Here is a 23948-nt window from a genome sequence, read left to right as displayed (position 1 = left end):
GAGACTAAGAACCATCCTGCTCAGGAATGACTCGATAAACCAGGAAATCAAAAATCAAATTAAACAATTTATGGAGACCAATGAAAATGAAAATACAACAGTCCAAAACCTATGGGATACTGCAAAGGCAGTCCTAAGGGGGAAATACATAGCCATCCAAGCCTCACTCAAAAGAATAGAAAAATCTAAAATGCAGTTTTTATATTCTCACCTCAAGAAGCTGGAACAGCAACAGAGGGACAGGCCTAATCCACGCACGAGGAAGCAGTTGACCAAAATTAGAGCTGAAATCAATCAAGCAGAAACCAGAAGTACAGTAGAGCAGATCAACAGGACTAGAAGCTGGTTCTTTGAGAGAATCAATAAAATTGACAGACCTCTGGCAAGACTTATCCAAAAGAAAAGAGAAAGGACCCAGATTATTAAAATTATGAATGAAAAAGGAGAGGTCACGACGAACACCATTGAAATTGGAAGGATTATTAGAAATTTTTATCAACAGCTATATGCCAATAAACTAAGCAATCTGGAAGAGATGGAATCCTTCCTGGAAACCTATAAACTACCAAGATTGAAACCGGAAGAAATTGATTCCTTAAACAGGCCAATTAATTATAAAGAGATTGAGTCAGTGATAAACAACCTTCCAAACAACAAAATTCCAGGCCCGGACGGTTTTCCTGGGGAATTCTACCAAACATTCAAAGAAGAAATAATACCTATTCTCCTAAAGCTATTTCAAAAAATAGAAACAGAAGGAAAGCTACCAAACTCAGTCTATGAGGCCAATATTACCTTGATCCCCAAACCAGGCAAAGACCCCTTCAAAAAGGAGAATTACAAACCGATTTCCCTAATGAATATGGACGCCAAAATCCTCAACAAGATACTTGCTAATAGAATCCAACAGTACATTAAAAGGATTATCCATCATGATCAAGTGGGATTCATACCTGGGATGCAAGCGTGGTTCAATATTCGCAAATCAATCAGCGTGATACATCAGATCAACAAGAAAAGACTCAGGAACCATATGATCCTCTCAATCGATGCCGAAAAAGCATTTGACAAAATACAGCATCCTTTCCTGATTAAAACCCTTCAGAGTGTAGGAATAGAAGGTACATTTCTCAATCTCATAAAAGCCATCTATGAAAAGCCTACTGCAAATATTATTCTCAATGGGGAAAAGCTGGAAGCCTTTCCCTTAAGATCAGGAACTCGAAAAGGATGCCCACTCTCGCCACTATTATTCAACATAGTACTAGAAGTCCTTGCAACAGCAATCAGACGACAAAAAGGGATCAAAGGTATTCAAATTGGCAAAGAAGAAGTCAAAATGTCTCTCTTTGCAGATGACATGATACTCTATATGGAAAACCCAAAAGAAGCCACTCCCAAACTATTAGAAGTTATAGAGCAATTCAGTAACGTGGCAGGATACAAAATAAATGCTCAGAAATCAGTTGCATTTCTATACACGAATAACGAGACCGAAGAAAGAGAAATTAGGGAATCCATCCCATTTACAATAGCACCAAAAACCATACGTTACCTTGGAATTAACTTAACCAGAGACGTAAAGGACCTATATTCTAGAAACTATAAATCACTCTTGAAAGACATTGAGGAAGACATAAAAAGATGGAAAGATATTCCATGCTCATGGATCGGAAGAATTAACATAGTTAAAATGTCCATGCTACCCAGAGCAATCTACACTTTCAATGCTATCCCGATCAAAATACCAAGGACATTTTTCAAAGAACTGGAACAAACAGTCCTTAAATTTGTATGGAAACAGAAAAGGCCCCGAATCTCCAAGGAACTGTTGAAAAGGAAAAACAAAGCTGGGGGCATCACAATGCCGGATTTCGAGCTGTACTACAAAGCTGTGATCACAAAGACAGCATGGTACTGGCACAAAAACAGACACATAGACCAATGGAACAGAATAGAGAGCCCAGAAATGGACCCTCGGCTCTTTGGGCAACTAATATTTGATAAAGCAGGAAAAAACATCCGGTGGGAAAAAGACAGTCTCTTCAATAAATGGTGCTGGGAAAATTGGACAGCTACATGCAAGAGAATGAAACTTGACCACTATCTCACACCATACACAAAAATAAACTCCAAATGGATGAAAGACCTCGATGTGAGACAGGAATCCATCAAAATTCTAGAGGAGAACATAGGCAACAACCTCTACGACATCGGCCAAAGCAACCTTTTTCATGACACATCCCCAAAGGCAAGAGAAACAAAAGATAAAATGAACTTATGGGACTTCATCAAGATTAAAAGTTTCTGCACAGCCAAGGAAACAGTCAGAAAAACTAAGAGGCAGCCCACGGAATGGGAGAATATATTTGCAAATGACACTACAGATAAAGGACTGGTATCCAAGATCTACAAAGAACTTCTCAAACTCAATACACGAGAAACAAATAAACAAATCAAAAAATGGGCAGAAGATATGAACAGACACTTTTCCAATGAAGACATACAAATGGCTAACAGACACATGAAAAAATATTCAAAATCATTAGCCATCAAGGAAATTCAAATCAAAACCACACTGAGATACCACCTTACACCAGTTAGAATGGCAAAAATAGACAAGGCAAGAAACAACAATTGTTGGAGAGGATGTGGAGAAAGGGGATCCCTCCTACATTGTTGGTGGGAATGCAAGTTGGTACAGCCACTCTGGAAAACAGTGTGGAGGTCCCTTAAAAAGTTAAAAATTGAGCTACCGTATGACCCAGCCATTGCACTACTGGGTATTTACCCCAAAGATACAGACGTAGTGAAGAGAAGGGCCATATGCACCCCAATGTTCATAGCAGCAATGTCCACAATAGCTAAATTGTGGAAGGAGCCGAGATGCCCTTCAACAGATGACTGGATTAAGAAGTTGTGGTCCATATATACGATGGAATATTACTCAGCTATCAGAAAGAACGAGTTCTCAACATTTGCTACAACATGGACAGCACTGGAGGAGATAATGCTAAGTGAAATAAGTCAAGCAGAGAAAGACAACTATCATAGGATTTCTCTCATCTATGGAACATAAGAACTAGGAAGATCGGTAGGGGAAGAAAGGGATAAAGAAAGGGGGGGTAATCAGAAGGGGGAATGAAACATGAGAGACTATGGACTATGAGAAACAAACTGAGGACTTCAGAGGGGAGGGGGGTGGGGGAATGGGATAGACTGGTGATGGGTAGTAAGGAGGGCACGTATTGCATGGTGCACTGGGTGTTATACACAACTAATGAATCATCGAGCCTTACATCGGAAACCGGGGATGTACTGTATGGTGACTAACATAATATAATAAAAAATCATTAAAAAAAAATAAAATAAAATAAAATAAAGCTCCAAAAAAAAAAATATAGTAAAACAAATGACAAAGGAACTAAAAGGGTAACTAGAAAATATATATTTATCATAAGAGATGTCAGCAATGAAAGAATGGAGAAACAAAAAAGATATAAGACATCTATAGAAAAAAAAAAAACAAAATGGCAGCAGTAAGGACTTCCTTGTTAGTAATTACATTAATGTAAATAGATAGAATTCTCTAATTAAAGGCAGAAATTAGTTAACTGGATAAAGAAACAAAAATGACCCCACATGTGTTGCCTAAAAATAAACCCTGTAAATAAACAGACACAAATAGGCTGAAAATAAAAGAAGGAAAAAATTTTCATGTAAACAGTATTCAAAAGAGATCTAGAATAGCTATACTAATATCAGACCAAAAAAAAAAAAAAAAGAGAGAGAGACTTTAAAACAAAAATTATTACTAGATACAAAAGAAGACATAATATCATAATAAAAAGATCAGTCAAGAAGACATAACAATTATAAACATATATGCACCTAACAATAGTAACAAAATACATGAAGCAAAAACTGACAGAATTGAAAGGAGAAATACACACTTTAACTATAATGAAGACTTCAATACCCAACTTTTAATAATGGATAGAATTACTAAGCCAAACATCAGCAAAGGAAAAGAAGATTTTAACAATATTATATACCAATGAGACCTAACAGACATATAATGAACATTCCATCCAAAAGCAGAAAATGTACATCCTTTCCCAGTGCACATGGAATATTCTCCAGCATCAATCATATGTTAGGCAATAAAATGAGTCTTAAAACTTTTAAAAGATTAAAATAATAAAATGTATGATCTCCAACCACAATTGAAAGAAATGAGAAGACAATAATAGAAATTTGAAAATGTTATAAATACATGGAAATTAAGCAACACACTTCTAAATAACCACTGGGTCAAAGAAGAAATCATAAGAGAAATTAGAAAATACTTCAAGTTAAATTAAAACAAAACACACAAAAACACACGGGATGCAGCAAAAGTGGTGTGCAGAGGAAAATTTATAGTTGTAAATCACCATATTAAAAAATGAGAAAAATCTCAAATTAGTAATCTAACCACCAACATCAGAAATTAGAAAAGGAAGAGCAAATTAAACCCAAACAAGGAGGAAGAAATAATAAAAATTAGACTGGAAGTGGGAATCAGAATTATTACTATACAGAATAGGAAAACAATGGAGAAAATCAATAAAACTAAAAATTAATTCTTTGGAAAGATCAACAAAAATGATAGCCCTTTCGTTAAATTGGCCAAAAAAAAAAAAAGACTCAAATCAAAATCAGGAATGAAAGATGCAACATTACTACTGACTTTACAGGGAGAAAAATAGATTATGAGGAAATACTACAAACAATTGTAGAGCAACAAATTAGCAATGATGATGAAATGGACAAATTCCTAGAAACACATTAATTACTAAAACTAACCCAAAAAGAAATAGAAAATGCAAAAAGACCTATAACAAATAAAGATATGGAGGGAGTAATTTTTAAAAATCCAACAAAGAAAATCCCAGGATCAAATGGCTTAACTCATGAGTTCTACCAAGCATTTAAAGAACTAACACTAAAGTCTTTCAAAAAATAAAATACGAAGAAACATTTCCTAACTTATTCTGAGGCCAGTATTATCCTGATAGTGAAGCCAGACAAAACAACCACAGAAGAGAAAACTGCAGAATTATATCCTTTATATAAATGAAAAAGTCTTCAATAAAATACTGGAAAATAGAGTCCAACACTATATAAGATTTAGACCATGGGCAAGTGGGATTTATTCCAAAGAAGCAAGGTCAGTTCAACATATTACAATCAATCGATGTATTATATTAATATAATGAAAGGAGAAAAATCACATGATCATTTCAATAGATGCAGCAAAAACCAACATTCTTTCATGAAAAAACAAACACTTATGAAACTAGGAATAAAAGGAAACTTTCTCAATTTGATGAAGAACAGCTATGAAAAAGAACAGCTAGTATCACACTTAATGGTTAAAAACTGAAATCATTTCCCCTAAGTTTAGGAAAAAGACATGTTTGTTTGCTTTTGCCACTTCTTTTTAGCCAGGGCCATTAGGCAAGGAAAAAAATAAAAATTGTCCAAACTGGAAAGGAAGTAAAACCATCTCTATGTGCAGATGACATGATCTTATATATAGAAAACCCTAAAGAATCTACCAAAAAAAAAAAAAAAAGTGGGGATAGAGCTAATGAAAGAAGTTCAGCAAAGTTGCAGGATATAAAATCAATATATAAAAATACATTGCATCTCAGGGCACCTGGGTGGCACAGTTGGTTAAACATTTGATTCGATTTCTGCTCAGGTCATGGTCTTAGGGTCCTGAGATTGAGCCCTGCATCACTAGGCTCTGTGCTCTGCAGGGAGTCTGCTTCTCTCCTTCTCCCTTTCCCTTTCCCCCTCCCCCTGCTCTCTTTCTCAAATCCATCCATCCATTAATCAATCAGTAAATCTTTTTAAAAAGTTGTATTGCTATATACTAGCAATAAACAGTCTGAAAATGAAATTAAGAAAATAATTCCATTTGCAGTGGCAGCAGAAAGAATATAACAGGAATAAATTTAAAGAAGCACAAGACTTATATACTGAAAACTACAAAACTTGAATGAAATTAAAGAAAATCTATACTGGAAAGACACCTCTATTCATGAACTGGAAGAGTTGTCGTTAAAATGTCAACACTCCCCAAACTGATCTATAGATTCAAAGCAATCTCTGTCAAGTGAGAAGTACAAGGGTCATGATTCAAATGCCAGAGGGTTTTATGCTAAGTGTGAAGTAAGCCTGATAAAGACAAATGCCATTTGATTTCACTTACATGGGGAATCTATTTTAAAAAATGGACAAACAAATCAAAAACCAGAAACAGACTCCTAAATACAGAGACCAAACTGGTGGTTGCCAGAGGGGAGGGGGCTGGAAGGCGGGGATAGGCTAAATACGTAAAGGGGTTTAGGAGGTAAAAATTTCCAGTTATAAAATAGAAGATTTTCTTGAATAAATGTTTCTTCATTTGTGGTATGACCTCATAAAAGTTTCTGGAAACTTTAAATTATTGGGGTTGTTTTTTATCATTTTCACCCATTATGTTTGATTTGTGAACCAGGTCTACAGAGCTTCTCCCACTTCCCCTCAAGAAGTGGAAATCCAGAACCATTTTATTGTTTTAATTAAACAGTGCGCTTCAATATGTAAAAGACACATAAGCAGAACTGCTCTAATTGTGATTGAGCAAGGCCTCAAACACTGCCATGACCCTAGGCTACTTATTCACCGATGCCTGAGGAGGTGACAGCATTCTTTCAAGTCCTAATATGTGTTATATTAATATGGGCATAATATGTGATTTCTACATCTAAGACTTCTCTCTCCTTTCTCGGGAAATCACTTTTCAAAAGTGCCATTGTCTTTCTGCTACTTCAAGAAAACAGCCAAATATATTTTTCCTCCCTTCTCCCTCATATAAGTCCCCAGTAAATGATATTAGTGCATGTTAATTTTTTTCAAGCTTCACTGATCCCTACATCAGTTTTGAGTACAAACCCATTAATGAGGTAATCAAATCTCCGAGAAACTCTTGTATTTTTGAATGATTGTATCTGGTAATATTTTCTTAATAGCTAGAGATTCTCAAATGTTTTGGACACAAAGAGAAACTGATAAAGCTTCATTGACACAGGCAAGCTCAACTTTCGAAAGGAAACAAGGAAATCCTAAGAACTTGGGACACAAGGGATAAATGGAATTACTAATCCTCCCTGTCTAGAAATGTATAGGCAGTTGAGGGAAAGGCTTCAAACAGGAAATTCATTTCTCTGCTTTTGAAAAGTGAGAGGGATTGTCAGCTGGGCCCAAGGAAGAGTTTGCAAATATGGCTGCCACGTCCATTCTGTCCTTCAGAATTCCTCTCTCTCTGCCATGTGGTTATGGATTCGAGTAATCTCCATGGCTACTGTTTCCCTTGATGTTCCCTAATAGCATTGTTCTCATTTCATGAATTTTACTCCTAATCACTTGGGGGAAAACAGGTAATAAGTGGTAACAAATTGGGACATTTGTAGAGATTTCAAAATCCTCACTATCATAAACTCTTTGGTTTATATCCTTGACTCTTCCTGAGATGGTCTGTATTTTCTCCTTTGGTCTTCTACCCTGTTAGTCATTGTATAAGAAGGGGTCCCTAATGTCTCTTCTCTCTAGTGATCATTCTTTCGCTCAGAAGACAGAGATTCTTTCTTTTATGTTCATTCTCTTCCCATAACAAAGACCCAATACAAACAGAATAATAGATTTCCCCTTTGCCTAAAGTGGTAATTTATATTTTTGACCAGATTGGGTGACACTCAGAATCAGTGCTCTTTGAAAGCAAATACATTTGTCACAAACCATGACAGACTTTTGACTCTGGGAAGCAAACCAAGGGTTACAGAGGGGGTGGGTGGGAGAATGCGGTAAGTGGGTGATGGGCATTAAGGAGGCCACATGATGTGATGAGCACTTGGTGTTATACACAACTGATGAATCAGTGAACACTACATCTGGAACTAGTGATGTATTATATGTTGGCTAATTAACTTTAAGAAAATTTTAAAAAAGAAATACATTTGTCAGTTTCTCCCAATTGGAAAAGAAACTTAGAAATTGTGGTAAAGATTTTTGGCTACACAAAAAAATAAAAGGGGTTAGATGGGTGTATAACAACTACTTTAGAGAAATATACACAGAAAATCTGTTTTTTCAGCCCTTGATCTATCTTTTCATGAGCTCCTTCCTTCTAGCAGTCAGAGTCATTTGTTGTGATTAAGATGTTGGGTTGTCAGCTCCAGTTGAATTTGTTTTCTGAAGGATGTTTTACATTATCTTCTTTGTTCATTAGGCTAGACTTGCGCACAGTATAATTTTTCTCATCTAAATTTCCAATGATATTACTATTATTGCTCCATAAATTATTTGCGTATTTGTGTTCCATATGTTTCTATAATTGTAAATCATAAATATTCTTAGGCATGCATAGAATATTTGCTGTTCACTGGAAAGAAGCATTTGAGCTCATACTGAATTTTTCTTCTGCCAGATGGTATTCCTGGTGTTCAAACATTTGTGACCTTCTTTGCTTTCTTGTTCCATTTACAGACATTACCTTCAGTTTTTCCTACAGTGTTAGGATAGGCCCTAGTTACTTAGCTACCCCATATGTGTTGTTGGTCCCTTGCCTCTAATCTCTCCAACAAAAAAATCCTTCCTGGGCAACACTTCCATATACATCTTCTTATGCACAACTTTTTTTCATGTCATTCACCTTCTCAAATGGCAGCAATGACTTTGATTATGTATGGAATAAATTCAAATTATTTCAAATGCCTTATGCTGACACCCATAGATTTTTGCTATTTTGTTCCTCTTCATTTTCCCCACTAATTTTTCTTTTATCCATATGCACCAAATTAACGTATTCTTTTTTTTTTTCATTAAATGTTCTGGAAAAGAGAAACCCAGGAGATGTGCAGACCAGGTATAGGTGTTTGTGAGTTGGCACCTGTCCTACTAGTGATCCAAGGTGAAGAATGAGATTCTTAGTTATTTTTATTAACAAGGACTCATAGAACCTACAAGGAAAATGAAAGATACCCTGTTACAGTTGAGGACTGGTAAAAATTGATTAATGGAATTATAGCGTTTGTGAAGCTGAGAATGCAGGGATCTCTAGGCTGTGAGGTAGGTTCCTAGGTGAAGAAATAATTCCATTAACTTCTCTGAATTTCCATCAAACGATACCAATTCTTGGTGAGGCTAACAGTGTTGGAAGTACGTCTGAAGGGCCAGATGCCAAAATGATAGTAATATCCTTTTGTCTGGAAAAAAGAGCTTTCAGTACAAACGAAGGAGTTCTCCATCTGTGCAGGTAATAGATGTTTGGTGAACTCCTTGCTGTAACCCTCAGGAGCAGATAAAATCAATCATGATTGGGGAAAGTAGTAAGGCAGCTAACATCACATTGAAAGTTGATGCCTAGGGCCTAGAGACATGGTATTAAAAGCACGATTTAGAGAGAACATTGGAAACCACAGAGTGTCATCTGGTGCTCATGACAGCAATGCCAGGTCAGTGAAATGGTGCTTATACTAATTACACCCACCTTGAACTTGTTTTATTGTTCTTGCCAGAAATGATGACTTTCACTCCATGATACCTAAAGACAATTTTCCACATCAGATACAGGTGCTAGAGCCTTGGCTAAAGCAAAAATACAAAAAATATATATAAATGGTATAAATAGCTTTCCTCCCTAAAAGTTGCTTAAGGGAAGGACTCTGTCATTTGAGACATTTTATCTTGCAGTTTATCACACACTTCCTATACTTGCCTGTATGGGTATATAATAACTATTTGCTAAATATATGGGGGTTTTGGGGTTTTTTTCAAAGATTTTATTTATTTATATGATGGAGAGAGAGACAGCCAGCGAGAGAAGGAACACAGGCAGGGGGAGTGGGAGAGGAAGAAGCAGGCTCCCAGCCAAGGAGCCTGATGTGGGGCTCGATCCCAGGACCCCGGGATCATGCCCTGACCTGAAGGCAGATGCTTAATGACTGAGCCACCCAGGTGCCCCTAAATGTATGTTTTTAAAAATATATAAGTGTATAATATATTCTCCTTCCCATGGGACAGATTCTAGAATAGTTACTTATCAAATATCTATTCGGTGCCAACTGTGTACAGGCACTACTTTACCTTTTACAGATAGAGCAGCGAGTGGATTAAGCTTTCATTTCTCATACAAAATGCCACAGAGTTTTCCACTCACAAGCTCTTTCTCAATATTTTTCTTTTCCTGGCTAAATGAGAAAATGGGCAAATCATGCAGGTTCACTCTGTTTGTTTGCAAAACACGCAATTGTAAGCACTTGTTATCATGGAAAGTACCCAGCGCAGCAAACCAGAGTTTGATTTCTGCTGCTCCATTTATTAACTAAATGAATTGAAGGAAGTTATTTAAACTCCTGCTTTTGGTCTGTTTGCTCGGTTTGTGTGTGTTTTCATCCGAACACTGCAGTGAGGTGATACTTTGCCAAGGCTAAGAACAAGTACTGCGGTGAGGTTGCCTGGTTTTAAATCCCTGTTCTGCCTCCTGCCACTGTACTAGCTGTGTAACCTTGAGCAGGAGTCTTTATCCTCTTTGTGCTTCAGTTTTCCTATCTGTAAAATAGGGATAAGAATCAAACATTCCTCACAGTATTGTTTGGTGAATTAAATGAGTTCCTACATGAGAAGTGCTTCCAGCAGGACGTGGCGTATAGTGTTACATAAGCTAACTCTCACAACTGCTACTGTTACTAATAACGCTCTTGCTGTATTGTTGGGGAAATAATATAATGTATGTCAAAATCGGCAGCATAGTACCACATATCTAAGTACTTAATAAATGGGAATAATTACTGAATCGTCACTATTTTAGAAGCCTCAGGAGCATCACTATTATGAAGAGTAGTAGGAAGTAATGGAGAAGTTTATGTTAAATGAAGAGAAATTTTGTAAGGAATGGAGGCACCATAGCTATCTTAAGAAAAGTCATAATTGTCTGCATTTGTAGAAGTTCTTATTCATTACTGGTCCACTGATACATCATGATCTCCAGTAGATGGAAATTACATGTGTTGTCTTATTATTATTTAATATATTATTTTATATATTAATATATTTTTAATATGTTAAATAATAATACACATGCCCACTGTAATCATATTTCTAAAATTCAAATTCAATCATGGTCACTGCTTAGGTGACAAATTAACTCTCAGGATCAATCCAAACTACATCCGCCTCCCCCTGTGCTGTATATAGACCTTTCACAATCTGACCCTTCTCACCTTTCTGGTCTCACTCCCTATTAATCCTGTACCACGCTACATTCTACTCCCACACACCAAAAAAACATTTTCAGTTTTCAATTAAGTCGGTGCCCAGGCTCCCTGTGGGTCTCCGGTTTGAATGCAAAGCCTTCAGCGTAATCTACTCATCCAGTTTAAACACCATCCCCGCTGTGAAAAGCTTTCCTTGACTCCCAACAATTAGTTGTTCCTGTTACAGTACCATAGGTTTTATACACATGCTTCCAAGAGCATAATTGACCTTGCTTTGAAATTTTATGTATCTCTCTATCACAACACGGAGTAAGATCCATAGAGGATAAGGATCATTCTGATCCCTCCGTGGAGACTGACATGAAGTGGGTACAAGATAGAATATTTAATGAACAAATAAATGGGCAATTTAACGAAGGGGGCCAGGGAAACTGTATTGTCACCACTTCCCTGGGAAGAACACTGAAAATCGGGAAGTCAATCAGTAATATCTATTGAAAGCCAAATGAAAAACCTGCCCTGTTTATACCAAACGTTGTCTGGGAGAGCTGGCCCATACGGATTCTCCTCACAGACCCCTCTGAGCAGCTGTGGCCTGTGAGTGCAGCCTGGCTCATTCAACTTGAGTGCAACTTCTGCTTAATACAGTGGTTCTCAGTCACGGATGCGCATTATAGTCACAAGGGGAGCACAGTAGCTTGTTTTTAATCCCCTCTCAAAACAGCTCCTGGCAGGGTGCTTTGCCACCTAATGACACCCCTACGTGTTTATGGGAAAAGAAAGAAAAACTCTGAAACTGCCTTTTGTAGACTTCTAGTTTTTTGGTTCTTTTTGGTTCATTATCACTGATATTTTGGTTCTGACACTAAAATTCCTTCAAGTTTCATCATTAGCTTGAGTGATTTTAATCTGGTTTTCACTCCATTCCCCATTCCCCAAGGACTTGTCTGTCCTTTCCCCAACCAAGCTAAGAAGTTGTAGAGCATATATTTAAAATTAAAGTCAATTGAGTTTGGCCCTGGTTGAATTTCTTAGCTGTGGAACCGGCTTATCATTTGCAGCTACTCATCCCTGACAATCTACTCATCCCTGACAATCTAACACATTTCTTTAAATGTGTTATTTTTCAGTAAAAATTTCCAAATACTCCTTAAATGAGTTCTATGATTAGGCAGGTGCATGAAGAAAAGGAGCTTCAGGGATACTGTTATTTCAAGCCCAGAGAGAGGCTCCAAGTATTTGCAGGGGTCTCGGCACAAATAAGTCATATATCTGTTACCTGGTTACTTCCTTTGGGCCTCCAAAGTCAGCTGTTGATTCATTTAATTATGCATTCATTAAACATGGTTATGTCAATTCCTTGCTTAAAATCCTCCAAAGGCTTCTCATAGATTTCAAGATAATTATCAGACTTCTTACCTTTTTTAATGTGTAGAAAGGCCCTGTATAGTTTTGGTTTAGCCACATGTACCCACATACATCCTTTTTCCAGCCCTTTTGAACCACTTGCAGGGCCCCCAAAGCATACCTCTGTTTCTTCATGCTTATGCTCTATTCTTTCCTAAACTGCCCTTTCCTGTTTATTACTTTGCCCAGACTTGTGCTATTCATTTTTCATCAGTTAGATACAAGTGCACCTAAAATGGAATGTCTTATTGTGATGGTTAATTTTATGTGTCATCTTGGGTAGGCCATTGGTACCCAGGTATTTGGTTGAACATTATTCTAGATGTTTCTGTGAAGATGTTTTTAAAGATGCTATTAATATTTCAATTAGACTTTGAGGAAAGCAGATTACCCTCCATAATGTGCGTAGACCTCATTTATCAGTTGAAGGCCTTCATAGGAGAAAACGGACCTCCCCAAGCAAGGATGAATTGTTCTAGCATAATGCCTTTGGACTTTAACTGTGTCTCTTTCTTCAGTCTCCAGCCTGTCTGCCTATCCAGCAGATTTTGGATTTGCCAACTTTCTACAATCATATGAGATTCTCTCTGGCTTTCTCTCTCTTTTACTCTATCTTCTTCTCTCTCTATTTTTCTCTATGTCTCTCTCCACAAGCATACACACACACACACACACACACACACACACACACACCATTGGTTCTGTTTTTCTGGGGAACTCTAGTACATTACCCATCCCCTTCTGAATCAGATGCTATCTCATTTTTCTTTGTTCTCCCAAGATGTTAATGGCCCTGCTTCTCCCATGGCACTTCTCCCATACCATAACTGATCAGACTGCAACTCTTGAAGATGAGACAGTTATCTATTTGACTGTGTATTCCCAGCACCTAACCCAATGGTTATTACGTGCTAGACACTGTGCTAACTGTTGTGGGTCAGTAAATAGCACACCATCTACAGAGATATCCAACTCAAAACCATCAGCATCTCCTGGATTCCTCGTTTTCTCAGTTTCCTTATCGAACCACTAAATAAATGATATCTTAGTGTATTTAATTCACATTGTCTTTGAGATTTTAGTAAAAATTTGTGTGCTCTCCCAAGAAAACTCTACAATTGCCGCTATTTTCGAATTATGTGAACCCAGCCCACTTGTTGAGTAGGCAGTATGAGGGACATTAATGTACAATGATCAATAAGACAACATCATTGCTCTCAGTGAGCTTCCCCATACACCATTAGAGAATGACACATAATCAAATAAATTACAATATGACAAATGTAATAATCAAAGGAGAGAAACATTAACTCTGATTGGTATTTTCATAGAAGTGGCATTTGACACCTAAGCCTTGAAGGAACAAAAGATGTAGTAGAAAATAAAAGTTTAAGGAAATCTTATGAAAGGAAAACTCAAAACCAAAGTAATTATAGTTTTAATATCAATAATAGCAATACTTGTTCTATTCTATACATTATTCTAAGTGGTTTTGCATATATTAACACACTTAATACTTACAAGAATCATGTCAGGTAAGTACTATTACGTGTTAGTTTACTAGGGCCACCATAACATAGTACTGCCGTCTGGGTGAATTTGTTCCCCCCACTAGACTAGAATTTTGACTGGCTGGTTGTAGGTATCCCAAGCAGTGGGTCTCAAAGACAATGTGATGATCATTGCATCTGTCTTGGGCTTCCAGGAAGATCAAGCCTGAGAAAAATAATCGTAGATTCTCTTATCTTTTCAGTGTCTCACTACTCTCATAGCTTCACTTATTAACAGGCTGATGGCTTCTCAATTTATATTTTTGGAAGTAAATCTTGCTCTGAAGTCCAGACCCAAATATCTAGCTACCCACCTGACATCCCCATTGAAATGTTTCAAAAGTATCTTCAAGCACACAGCACATCAAAAATCATGTTAACGTCCCTTCCTCATGTCACACTTCCTCTCCAGTTGTCTAAATCTTTGGGAATAAGAATATTTTGTCCTGCAGTATAAGCCAGAAAACCTGGAGTTTTCCATGACACCTCATCTTTCAGTTGTGATGCTTGGACAGTCACATACCATCTTTTAGTTCTTGTTTTCTCAGTGATTTCTTCATTCCTTGCTCCCTGTAAGCCTTACTACCCTTCAGCCCCTCTCCACAACACAATCTGTGCAATCCTTTAAGAATGATCATCTGTTCATGTTATCAACTACCACCACAGAGACAGTGACTTCCTGTTGTTTTTAGGAAAAAATACAAATATTTCTCACATGCCTTCTGCTGCCCTTCATGATGGGGGCCCCATTTACCTCTCTAGCTTGATCTCAAACTATTTTCTTCCTGCTCTCCATAGACATATCAGTCATTTATTTCTTTGGACTTGCTATGTACTTCTCATCAGAATCCTTTTGCAAATACTCTTCAGTCTTCAGAAATGTTCCTCCACCATTTCTCTAAATGTGCTTTCTTCAACTCTTGTTTTAACAGACTATCAGAGACTTTCCCAGAGGCTGCAGACTAAATGAAGTCTCCCCATTACATCTTCTTACCATGTTGCTTTCTTGCTTAGTATTTGCCAGTTTGAAACTACTGGTTAGTATCTGTCTCCACCCCTAGATGCTAAATACCACAAGGACAGGAAACTTTACCAAGGGGGACCTTGGGGAACCTTACCTTGCACAGAGACAGTTTATTATAGATGCTCAGAATGTACATATTCATCTATTTCCAAAGTAGATGAAATCAGAATAATCAAAGGCATTCTCCATTTCTGCTACAGTGTTTTTGATTTCCAGCATTTCCTTTGAGTCTTTCGTAGAGTCTTTCCACCAATCTACTTCACTGCCCATCTGTTCTTGCATGTCATTCACTTTTTCTGTGAGAGCCCTTAACATATTATTCACAACTACTTACATTTCCTGTCTGATAATTCCAATATCTATCTCATATTTGAGTTGGGGTTTACTTTGCTTTAATCGCTTTGTCTCTTCAGACTGTCCTTTTCTTGCCTTTTGGCATGCCATGTAATTTGTTATTGAAAGTCAGATGTATTTTATTGAGTAGTAGGAACTAAGGTAGATAGGCCTTTAATGTAAGGATTTATGTTAATCTGGCAAGAAGTTGGCTATGTTTAATGATTTTTGTAGCTGTAGGTGCTGGGGGCTTCAAATTTCCCTAGGTCTGTCTTAGTCTTCACTTTTGGCTTTAGGCTTTCTTGTATACTCTGATACCGTCTGTCTTGCAGCTCTTTCAGTTGCAAACCCTGTCATTATACTGGAACTCTGTTGATATCAAGGTGTGTGTGTGGGGGCAGGGGTTGTGTTCTAAAATATTCTGATTAAATTTCAGTCTTTTACTTGGCAATGTCTTGGGGCTATGACCTTCATGACTGTTTCTCCAATGGTATAGCTTTTCTTTTCCTTTCCCTGCTACATTTTTGGTTACAGCATTCCCAATTTATTTCCTGGAAGCCCTAACCAATATGGCCTATGTTTTAGTTCCCCTTAAGTGAGAGAGAAAAGCTAGAATCCCCTTCCCCCAGTTGGGATAAGGCTCTGGGGAGTTATTTCCTCTGAATGAAAGAGGTTTGTTATGGAGAAGGCTGGAGACTTACTTCGTAATGGTACCTCTCTCCATCCCTCTGACAGAGCCAGGAGAGGATCTTTCTCCAGTCTTCATCATGAAAACCTGGTAGAGTTCTTGGAGTTAAAATCCCCAAAAGCATGGGAGTCCCCCTAACACTGTGGCTCCCAGGAGTTTCTCACTACCTGTTGGTCCATACGCAATCCCAACCATTCATCAAAATGTTCAAGTATCTCTACTGGTTTATGGATACAGCTGCTTCTGTTCCTGGTGAGCAAGTCTCAGCTGTGTTCCCCTGGATGTACTTATCTCTGCAGTTTGGGTGGGGGAGGTGACTGTCCTGTGACTTCATTCTCTCATGGTCCAAGAAAAGTTGTTGATTTTCCATTTGTCTAGCCTTTTCTTGCTGTAAGGATGGGAGTGTCCAGGGTTCTTACACATAAGACTTAAAACTAGATGTCTTACATTACTTTTATATATAAAACACATTCCTTCCTATTTGCATCTGCAATCATCTTTATGTTTTCTTAATTCCAGAAAACTGTCTAGATACAATTTATATAAATCTTTGATAAGAAGACAAGTTCTTGCCAAAATGTCAGTGTGATTATCTAAGTTAAGCCTCAGTATTCCAATGTGAGCCATTTTAGACATGATTTGATGAAATTAACTGAAGATGAGAACCACTGATGAAGAATTTAATCAAGATTAATACCTTCATTTTAAAAGGTTGATAAGGTGGGTGAGCACATTTAATGGTTTTATCCATTAAATCTTTTGGTGCTAAGAATTGATGTCCTCATCTTATCTAGGTAAAGAATTTTTGTTTCTTGGCAGAAAAAAAGATTATTTATAAGCCGAACTACAGTAGTAATTTTTCTCAATTGACAAAAGGCACAATTTTTGCCTCAAGCCCTTATCTGGTAGCTCATTTAGAAACAGTGGGCTGTTTCTAAATCAAAGTTTAATAGAGGTTGGGGGGAGATTAATTGTATCAGAGAGCTTCCTCATTAAATAAAATAGATTTGCCAGTTGAGAAGCTGGTAAACATTGTTTAAGCATATTTAAATATTGTTTAAATATTAAATATTGTATAATACAAATAAAATACCTTTTAAAAAATTATAATACAATTCTCTTTTGTTAAAATATATGTAGTGTTATTATGCATATTTTACAAACTAGAGGTAACAGAAATATGAAGCAATTACATGAATTCTTTCTTCTCTCATTTCTGCTCATTTATATTTTCTGAATTGCATACAATGAATAAGTAATGTTTTTATGAAAAGAAGAAAGCTGCAGAAGTTAAAACAAAAAAACTAATAAAATTTTAGGACTTGAATAGAATGTGGGGTTTGTTTGTTAGGCCAGTTCCTAATTTCTATAGTTGAGAAGGCACCCACAGAAAAACCAATCCTTTTGAATCTTCTTTCTTATTCCTGCTAGTTAGAATCATAACACTTCCTAAAAAGACTCAGCTTAAAGGGGCACCTGGATGACTCAGTCAATTAAGCATCCAACTTTTTTTTTTTTTAAGATTTTATTTATTTATTTGATGGAGAGAGAGACAGCCAGCGAGAGAGGGAACACAGGCAGGGGAAGTGGGAGAGGAAGAAGCAGCCTCCCAGCAGAGGAGCCTGATGTGGGGCTCAATCCCAGGACCCCGGGATCACGCCCTGAGCCAAAGGAAGACGCTTAACAACTGAGCCACCCAGGCGCCCCTAAGTATCCAACTCTTGATTTCAGCTCAAATCATGATCTCAGGGTTGTGAGATCAAGCCCCATGTTGGGCTCTGCAATGAGCATGGACTCTGCTTAAGATTCTCTCTCTCTCTCTCCCTCTCCCTCCACTCCTCACCCCCTCACCACCGCTTACACTCTCCCTCTAAAAAATAAAAATAAAAATTTAAATGTTTCCCTAATTAAAAAAAAAAATACCAGCTCAAATATACATGGCTTTGGCATTTCTATAACAATATGTCTTCATCTCTCTTGCCAATTGTAACATTTTTCCAGGATAACCTTAATAGTGAGGAGGGGGGAGAAAAGGATGAACGGGATGTGGATGATGATTGTTTCCACTTACATTTGCCAAGCACTTTAACATACATTTTACTTATATTATACTAATTAATCCAGAAATATTATTCCCATTTCACAGGTGAAGAAAAGGAAATCAAACAGGTTAATTTTACAAATTTCCCTTGTCACAATCCATGGAATTAAGGTTTTTATATAGGCTCGTGTTTCTCCAAAATTTAACATATAATAAGTACTCAGTAAACATATTTAATAATTGAGCTATTTAGAGAACGTTTAGTATTTATGGACCAGATTTTTAGTGCTTATCAGTGGCCTGCTGATCCCTCAATCAATTCACAATTAAAAGCCAACTTTCTGGGAAACAAACTGAGGGTTAAGAATGGAGGGGGTGAGGGAATGGGGTAACCGGGTGTTGGGTGTTAAGGAGGGCATGTGTTGTGATGAGCACTGGGTGTTATACGCAACTAATGAAGCATTGAACACCACATCAAAAACTAATGATGTACTGTATGTTGGCTAACTGAACATACATAAATAAATAAACAAACACATAAATAGATAAAAGTCAACTTTAACCACAATTCGTTTCTGAGATCCAGATTCCCTAAGCAAATAGAATTGTTTTCCATCATGGAAAAAATGATCACCATGCTGCCATCCAGCATCATTGTTCTCTTCTTTATTGTACTTCAAAATGTTTTTCAATTTTTTTGTTTGTTTGAAGCATTATCACTTTCCTTTTTAGGAACTACCCCTGGGGCTATGCACTTACCTTTTATCTCCCGGAATAATTTTTTTTTTTAAGATTTTTTTTTTATTTATGTGACAGAGAGACAGCCAGCGAGAGGGGGAACACAGCAGGGGGAGTGGGAGAGGAAGAAGCAGGCTCATAGCGGAGGAGCCTGATGTGGGACTCGATCCAGGTACACCAGGATCACGCCCTGAGCCGAAGGCAGACGCTTTAACGACTGCGCTACCCAGGCGCCCCTCCTGGAATAAATTTTATACCTAAGTAATAATACTTATTAGCGCTTTCACAAATATTATCACAGTGGATAATCCCTTTGGAAATAGGGCCGATATTATTGCTTTCATTTAAGGATGAGGAGGCTAGATCTCCAAGAATTTCAATGATTTGCTTTGAGTCATACAGCTTTTAAAGCACAGAGCTAGGCCTCAAGGGGAGTTCTCTGACCTCAGATCTATGTTCTTCCCTCTGTTATATGACCTGATAATACAAAGTCATTTTCTTTCTCACATTTTTAGTGACACAATATAAATTCTTCTATAGCTTGAGTATTCTTACCCAGTCATTTTGATCCCTTAATTGTTTAGCTTTGGTTCCAGTCAGAATTTTTAATTGCACACAACAGAGACTAATTTACAGAATTAGTCTGGCTAATTTACAGAAAAAGAATTTACTAAGAAGATATTGGATAGCTCAGGAAATCATGGAGAAGCAGCTTCAGAAACAGGTGGGAACAAGGGAGGAGGAGGGTAACAACCATGAGAGCTGCTAAAACCATGCTATAGAACACAGGATATTCCCTTGCTGGACTTCTGGTCTTGCAAACCATAAAAATTGGATATTGTTATCGCAACACTCTTTGCCCACAACCAGAATAGTTTTCCATTGTCCTTGCTTCTGTGTGTCACTATCTTCTGTTTCAAAGGCTTCATGGGCATATCTGATTGACTGAGTATTGATCATATGGTCATACTCTAGTTTCAGGGGGAGCTGGGAAACCAGTCCAAGTATTTTTAGTTTCCATTATGAGAGGTGAGCTTCTTCTCTCCCCAAGTTTCATTAAGCATGCTCTTCATTAAACAAGGCAAGATGGGTGAAATAATTGAAAGTTCCCTAGCATGACCCAAAAGATGACCAAATTCCAGTACTAATTCCAACCTAGTTTTATGGGTTCTTTCTTTGGGCTAACTTTCTTTGAGACAAGAAACATATTTCTGAGTCTGAATAATCCTTTCTTCCACAGCATTTTTGAACAGTGGCTCCGAAGGCACCAACCTCTTCAAGAAGTTTATCCAGAAGCCAATGCACCCATTGGACACAACCGGGAATCCTACATGGTTCCTTTTATACCTCTGTACAGAAATGGTGATTTCTTTATTTCATCCAGAGATCTGGGCTATGACTATAGCAACCTACAAGAATCAGGTAAAGTTTAATTTCTTTCATATGAATTAGTGAATCTAGTGTGACCAATTTCTTTTGAGAGAGTACCTAACCTTATGTATTTATAATGTTATCCCCAAAGCCTTTAAATTGGGAAAGCACATTACAACCCTTAATTTATCACTGATTTGTTATTACATGAACTAAGTTGCAAGGATCTTTAAATTTACATCCATTCAGCTTAATATAGGGCATTTTGTATATGGCAACCATGGAAAGAACACTAGAATTAAAATCAGAAAGAAAAAAACAGGTTTAAGACATGAGTCTATCAACTGACTGTTGAGTGACCTTGGAAATTTTGTTTCAATCCCATGAATCTCAGTTTTTTAACCTGAAATATTGGGATCAGAATACCGCAAATAGATATTGTGATGATTTTTTTAAAGACTTTATTTATTTGAAAGCGAGAGAGAGTGAGAGAGAGCATGAGCTGAGGGAGAGGCAGATGGAGGGGGAGAGACAGACTCCCCACTGAGCAGGGAGCCCAATGTGGGGCTCGATCCCACGACACTGGGATCATGATCTGAGCTGAAGGCAGATGCTTAACCTACTGAGCCACTCACATGCCCTGAGATATTGTGATAATTAAATGAATATGATGTATTAAAGTGTCCAGTATGGAGTGGTACATGATAGACATCCAGCAGCTTTAGAGTTATCTTTGGGAACTTTCTCCTAGGGTTACCAAGAAAATTTGTGGATATTTTTAAGTCCAATTAATAATAAATAATAATAATAAATAAGAAGGAGTAGAAAAAAGAAAGAATGAACTATTATGACAATTGTTATGACTATGATTAAGGTAATAATATAAGACTCTAAGATTATAATTATATCTGAGCTTTAAATAATCTTCCTGAGTAGAAATATGTCAATATCTTCTTAATAAATGAGAAACAGTTAGCAATGTCTTCCCCCACCTAAGAGCCTGCTGCATGCAGATCTCATATATGTATTATTAATCAATCGTATGTAAGATAAGTATTATTACCTCCAGAAATGGCTGAGTACACAAATACAATGAGAATTTAAGTGACTTTCCCAATATCAGACACCAAGATATGAAGGAGCTAGATATCAATACCACAAGGCCCTCTCTTCAATTCACTACATTATGCTTCTACTCTAACACAAGAGGGTCAACAACCAAAAAGAGTAAAACAACATATGGCTTGTAGGTAAGAGGTATTCAATAAGCATTGGTATTCCATTATATTCATTGATAATTCATAAAAATTATAATTCACAAAAATAAGAGAAGTAAATTAAACAAATGAGTAATGGCATTTACCTACTTTCAACTCTTGTGCTAGATTTTAAGGACATAAATGACTGACACAAAAACCTCAACGAGCTCCCAGTTCAGTGTGGTAGCCAGACAATTGTGTAAGAAAGTACAAAACATCAGGCTGTGTTAAGTGCAGCAAAAGAGTCATAAACAAAAATCCAACAGGAGCACAAGGGAGAAAGCAATGACTTCTGAATAATTCAACCTAGAAAGACAAGACAAAACCCTGAAGGATGAGCAGGCAAGTAGCAGATAGAAAAGGGCAGAGAATATTCTAAACGAAGAGAATAACAAGAAAAATAGAGGTAAAAAGTGTACAGTGTATTTATGCAATGCTAAATTCTCCTATTTGAGTAGTATAAGCATTTGTCTCCCTGTGGAGAGAAATGGAGTCCTTTCATAATAATAACACATATTGAGTACTTTTTTATGTGACTGGAACTCCTCTAGGAGTGCCCTGTGCATTATTTCCTTTAATCTTCATAACTATTATATGAATGAGGTACTATTATTTCCATTTTCCTTTTTTTAAGTGAGAAAACAGAGGCTTAAAGAATATAAATAAGATGTCCCAGACATTCTAGCTAGTATGCAGCACAGCAGAACCACTGTTTAGGGCCAAACAGGAGAACCTGTATTTTGTCAACTTTTACCTGACCTTTGGGGGACCCTTAGCTGAACAAATATGGGTTTGATTAACCTGTTTTGTTTTATCTGAAAATCATAGCCAGTGAAAGGAATACTAAAATGGCTGGCATTGGAAATCAGTTTTTTTGAAAACTTTGAGATCACTGAGAACAGGGGATTTTGCAAAGGACAGACAGAGGTGCGGTAAGGGGAGTAAAAAAAGTAGCAGTTTTCCCTTCTGAAAAGGGAGGAAAGGAGCATATTGATAATGGCTTTTCAAAGATTCACCACTTAAGATTTCATGATTTTGGTTTCCAAAACATGCCAGACTCTTTCATGGGCTCATGATTTTAAACATGCTGTTCCCTCTGGCTAAATTCTGGTCCTGTTTATCCATTTGTCAAACTTGGGTAGTAAATCATTTTATGCATATATATAGTCATTTTTGATCACTCCTTCTTAGAGTTACGTGGTAATTTTTTATGTTTGAAGCTTTCCTCTGTCCACCTTGACTATGAGTCCTACAAGATTAGAATTGACATTTTGCAAATTTCTCTAGTTTAAGTATCAAATGACATCTAGTATCATTGGGGTGAAATCAGTGAATCAATTTGAGTACAAGTGATATTGATCATAAAAGGTGATATCTCTTAACTGGTATAAATAAAGCTTGCTATTAAAATGTCACCCCTTTTAATACCCAGGTCATTTTTAGATATGTATTTTTAAGGTATTTCAAGTCTCCTATAACACTAGGTATTTTCTAGGTAGATTTATTTATTTATTTATTTATTTATTTACTTATTTATTCTTTCTATATACATGTATTTAATAACTGCACTGAACAAACCATTGTCTTAGAATGGATACAGTGGTAAAAAATATAGTCTATCTTCACAGGGTTTACATCGTAATGGAAGATAAAGACCTTAAACAATTACTTGCCCAGTGATTTATTTATTTAGAGACATACCTACCTCTAGGGGTCAATGAAGTGATATTTTAGAGGATAACAGTATGACGGGAAGAAGTGATTAGTTGAAAAGGGGACCTAGGGGCGCCTGGGTGGCTCAGTCGTTAAGCTGCCTTCCGCGCAGGGCGTGATCCCAGAGCCCTGGGATCAAGCCCCACATCAGGCTCCGCTGGGAGCCTGCTTCTTCATCTCCCACTCCCCCTGCTTGTGTTCCCTCTCTCACTGGCTGTCTCTCTCTCTCTGTCAAAAAAATAAATAAAATCTTAAAAAAAAAAGAAAAAAGAAAAGGGGATCTTGATTTTGGATTTTGGCCATATTGTTAAAAAAAAACACAGCCATTGATAAATTTTAAATGGTTTGATTTGAGAGTTTTCAAAACATTCCTGTTGCTGCAACGTGTAGTAAATTCTGTAGAAGTTGCAAAGCACCTTCAGGGAAGGTAGTGAAGATGCTATTACACACGTCCAGGAGAGATGTGAAGGCAGTGTGGATTGCAGTGGTTGTGCTCAGAAGAGGGCAGAAGGCATGAA

At 37.1% G+C, this 23948-nt stretch overlaps 1 protein-coding gene across 1 annotated transcript in view; it reads left to right on the top strand.

Annotated features, from left to right (window-relative positions):
- TYR (tyrosinase) overlaps positions 1-23948 on the top strand; it is a 105532-nt gene that overhangs the window by 75782 nt on the left and 5802 nt on the right. Inside the window, exon 4 of the mRNA XM_026518296.3 lies at positions 20328-20509. Coding sequence (XP_026374081.1) covers positions 20328-20509 — 182 coding nt within the window. The remainder of the gene's footprint in view (positions 1-20327; positions 20510-23948) is intronic.

The sequence above is a fragment of the Ursus arctos genome, unplaced genomic scaffold (genome assembly GCF_023065955.2).
Source record: "Ursus arctos isolate Adak ecotype North America unplaced genomic scaffold, UrsArc2.0 scaffold_22, whole genome shotgun sequence".
Taxonomy (NCBI): Eukaryota; Metazoa; Chordata; class Mammalia; order Carnivora; family Ursidae; genus Ursus; species Ursus arctos.
Note: the sequence above shows the minus strand (reverse complement) of the source record. Positions and strands in the feature narration are given on the sequence as shown.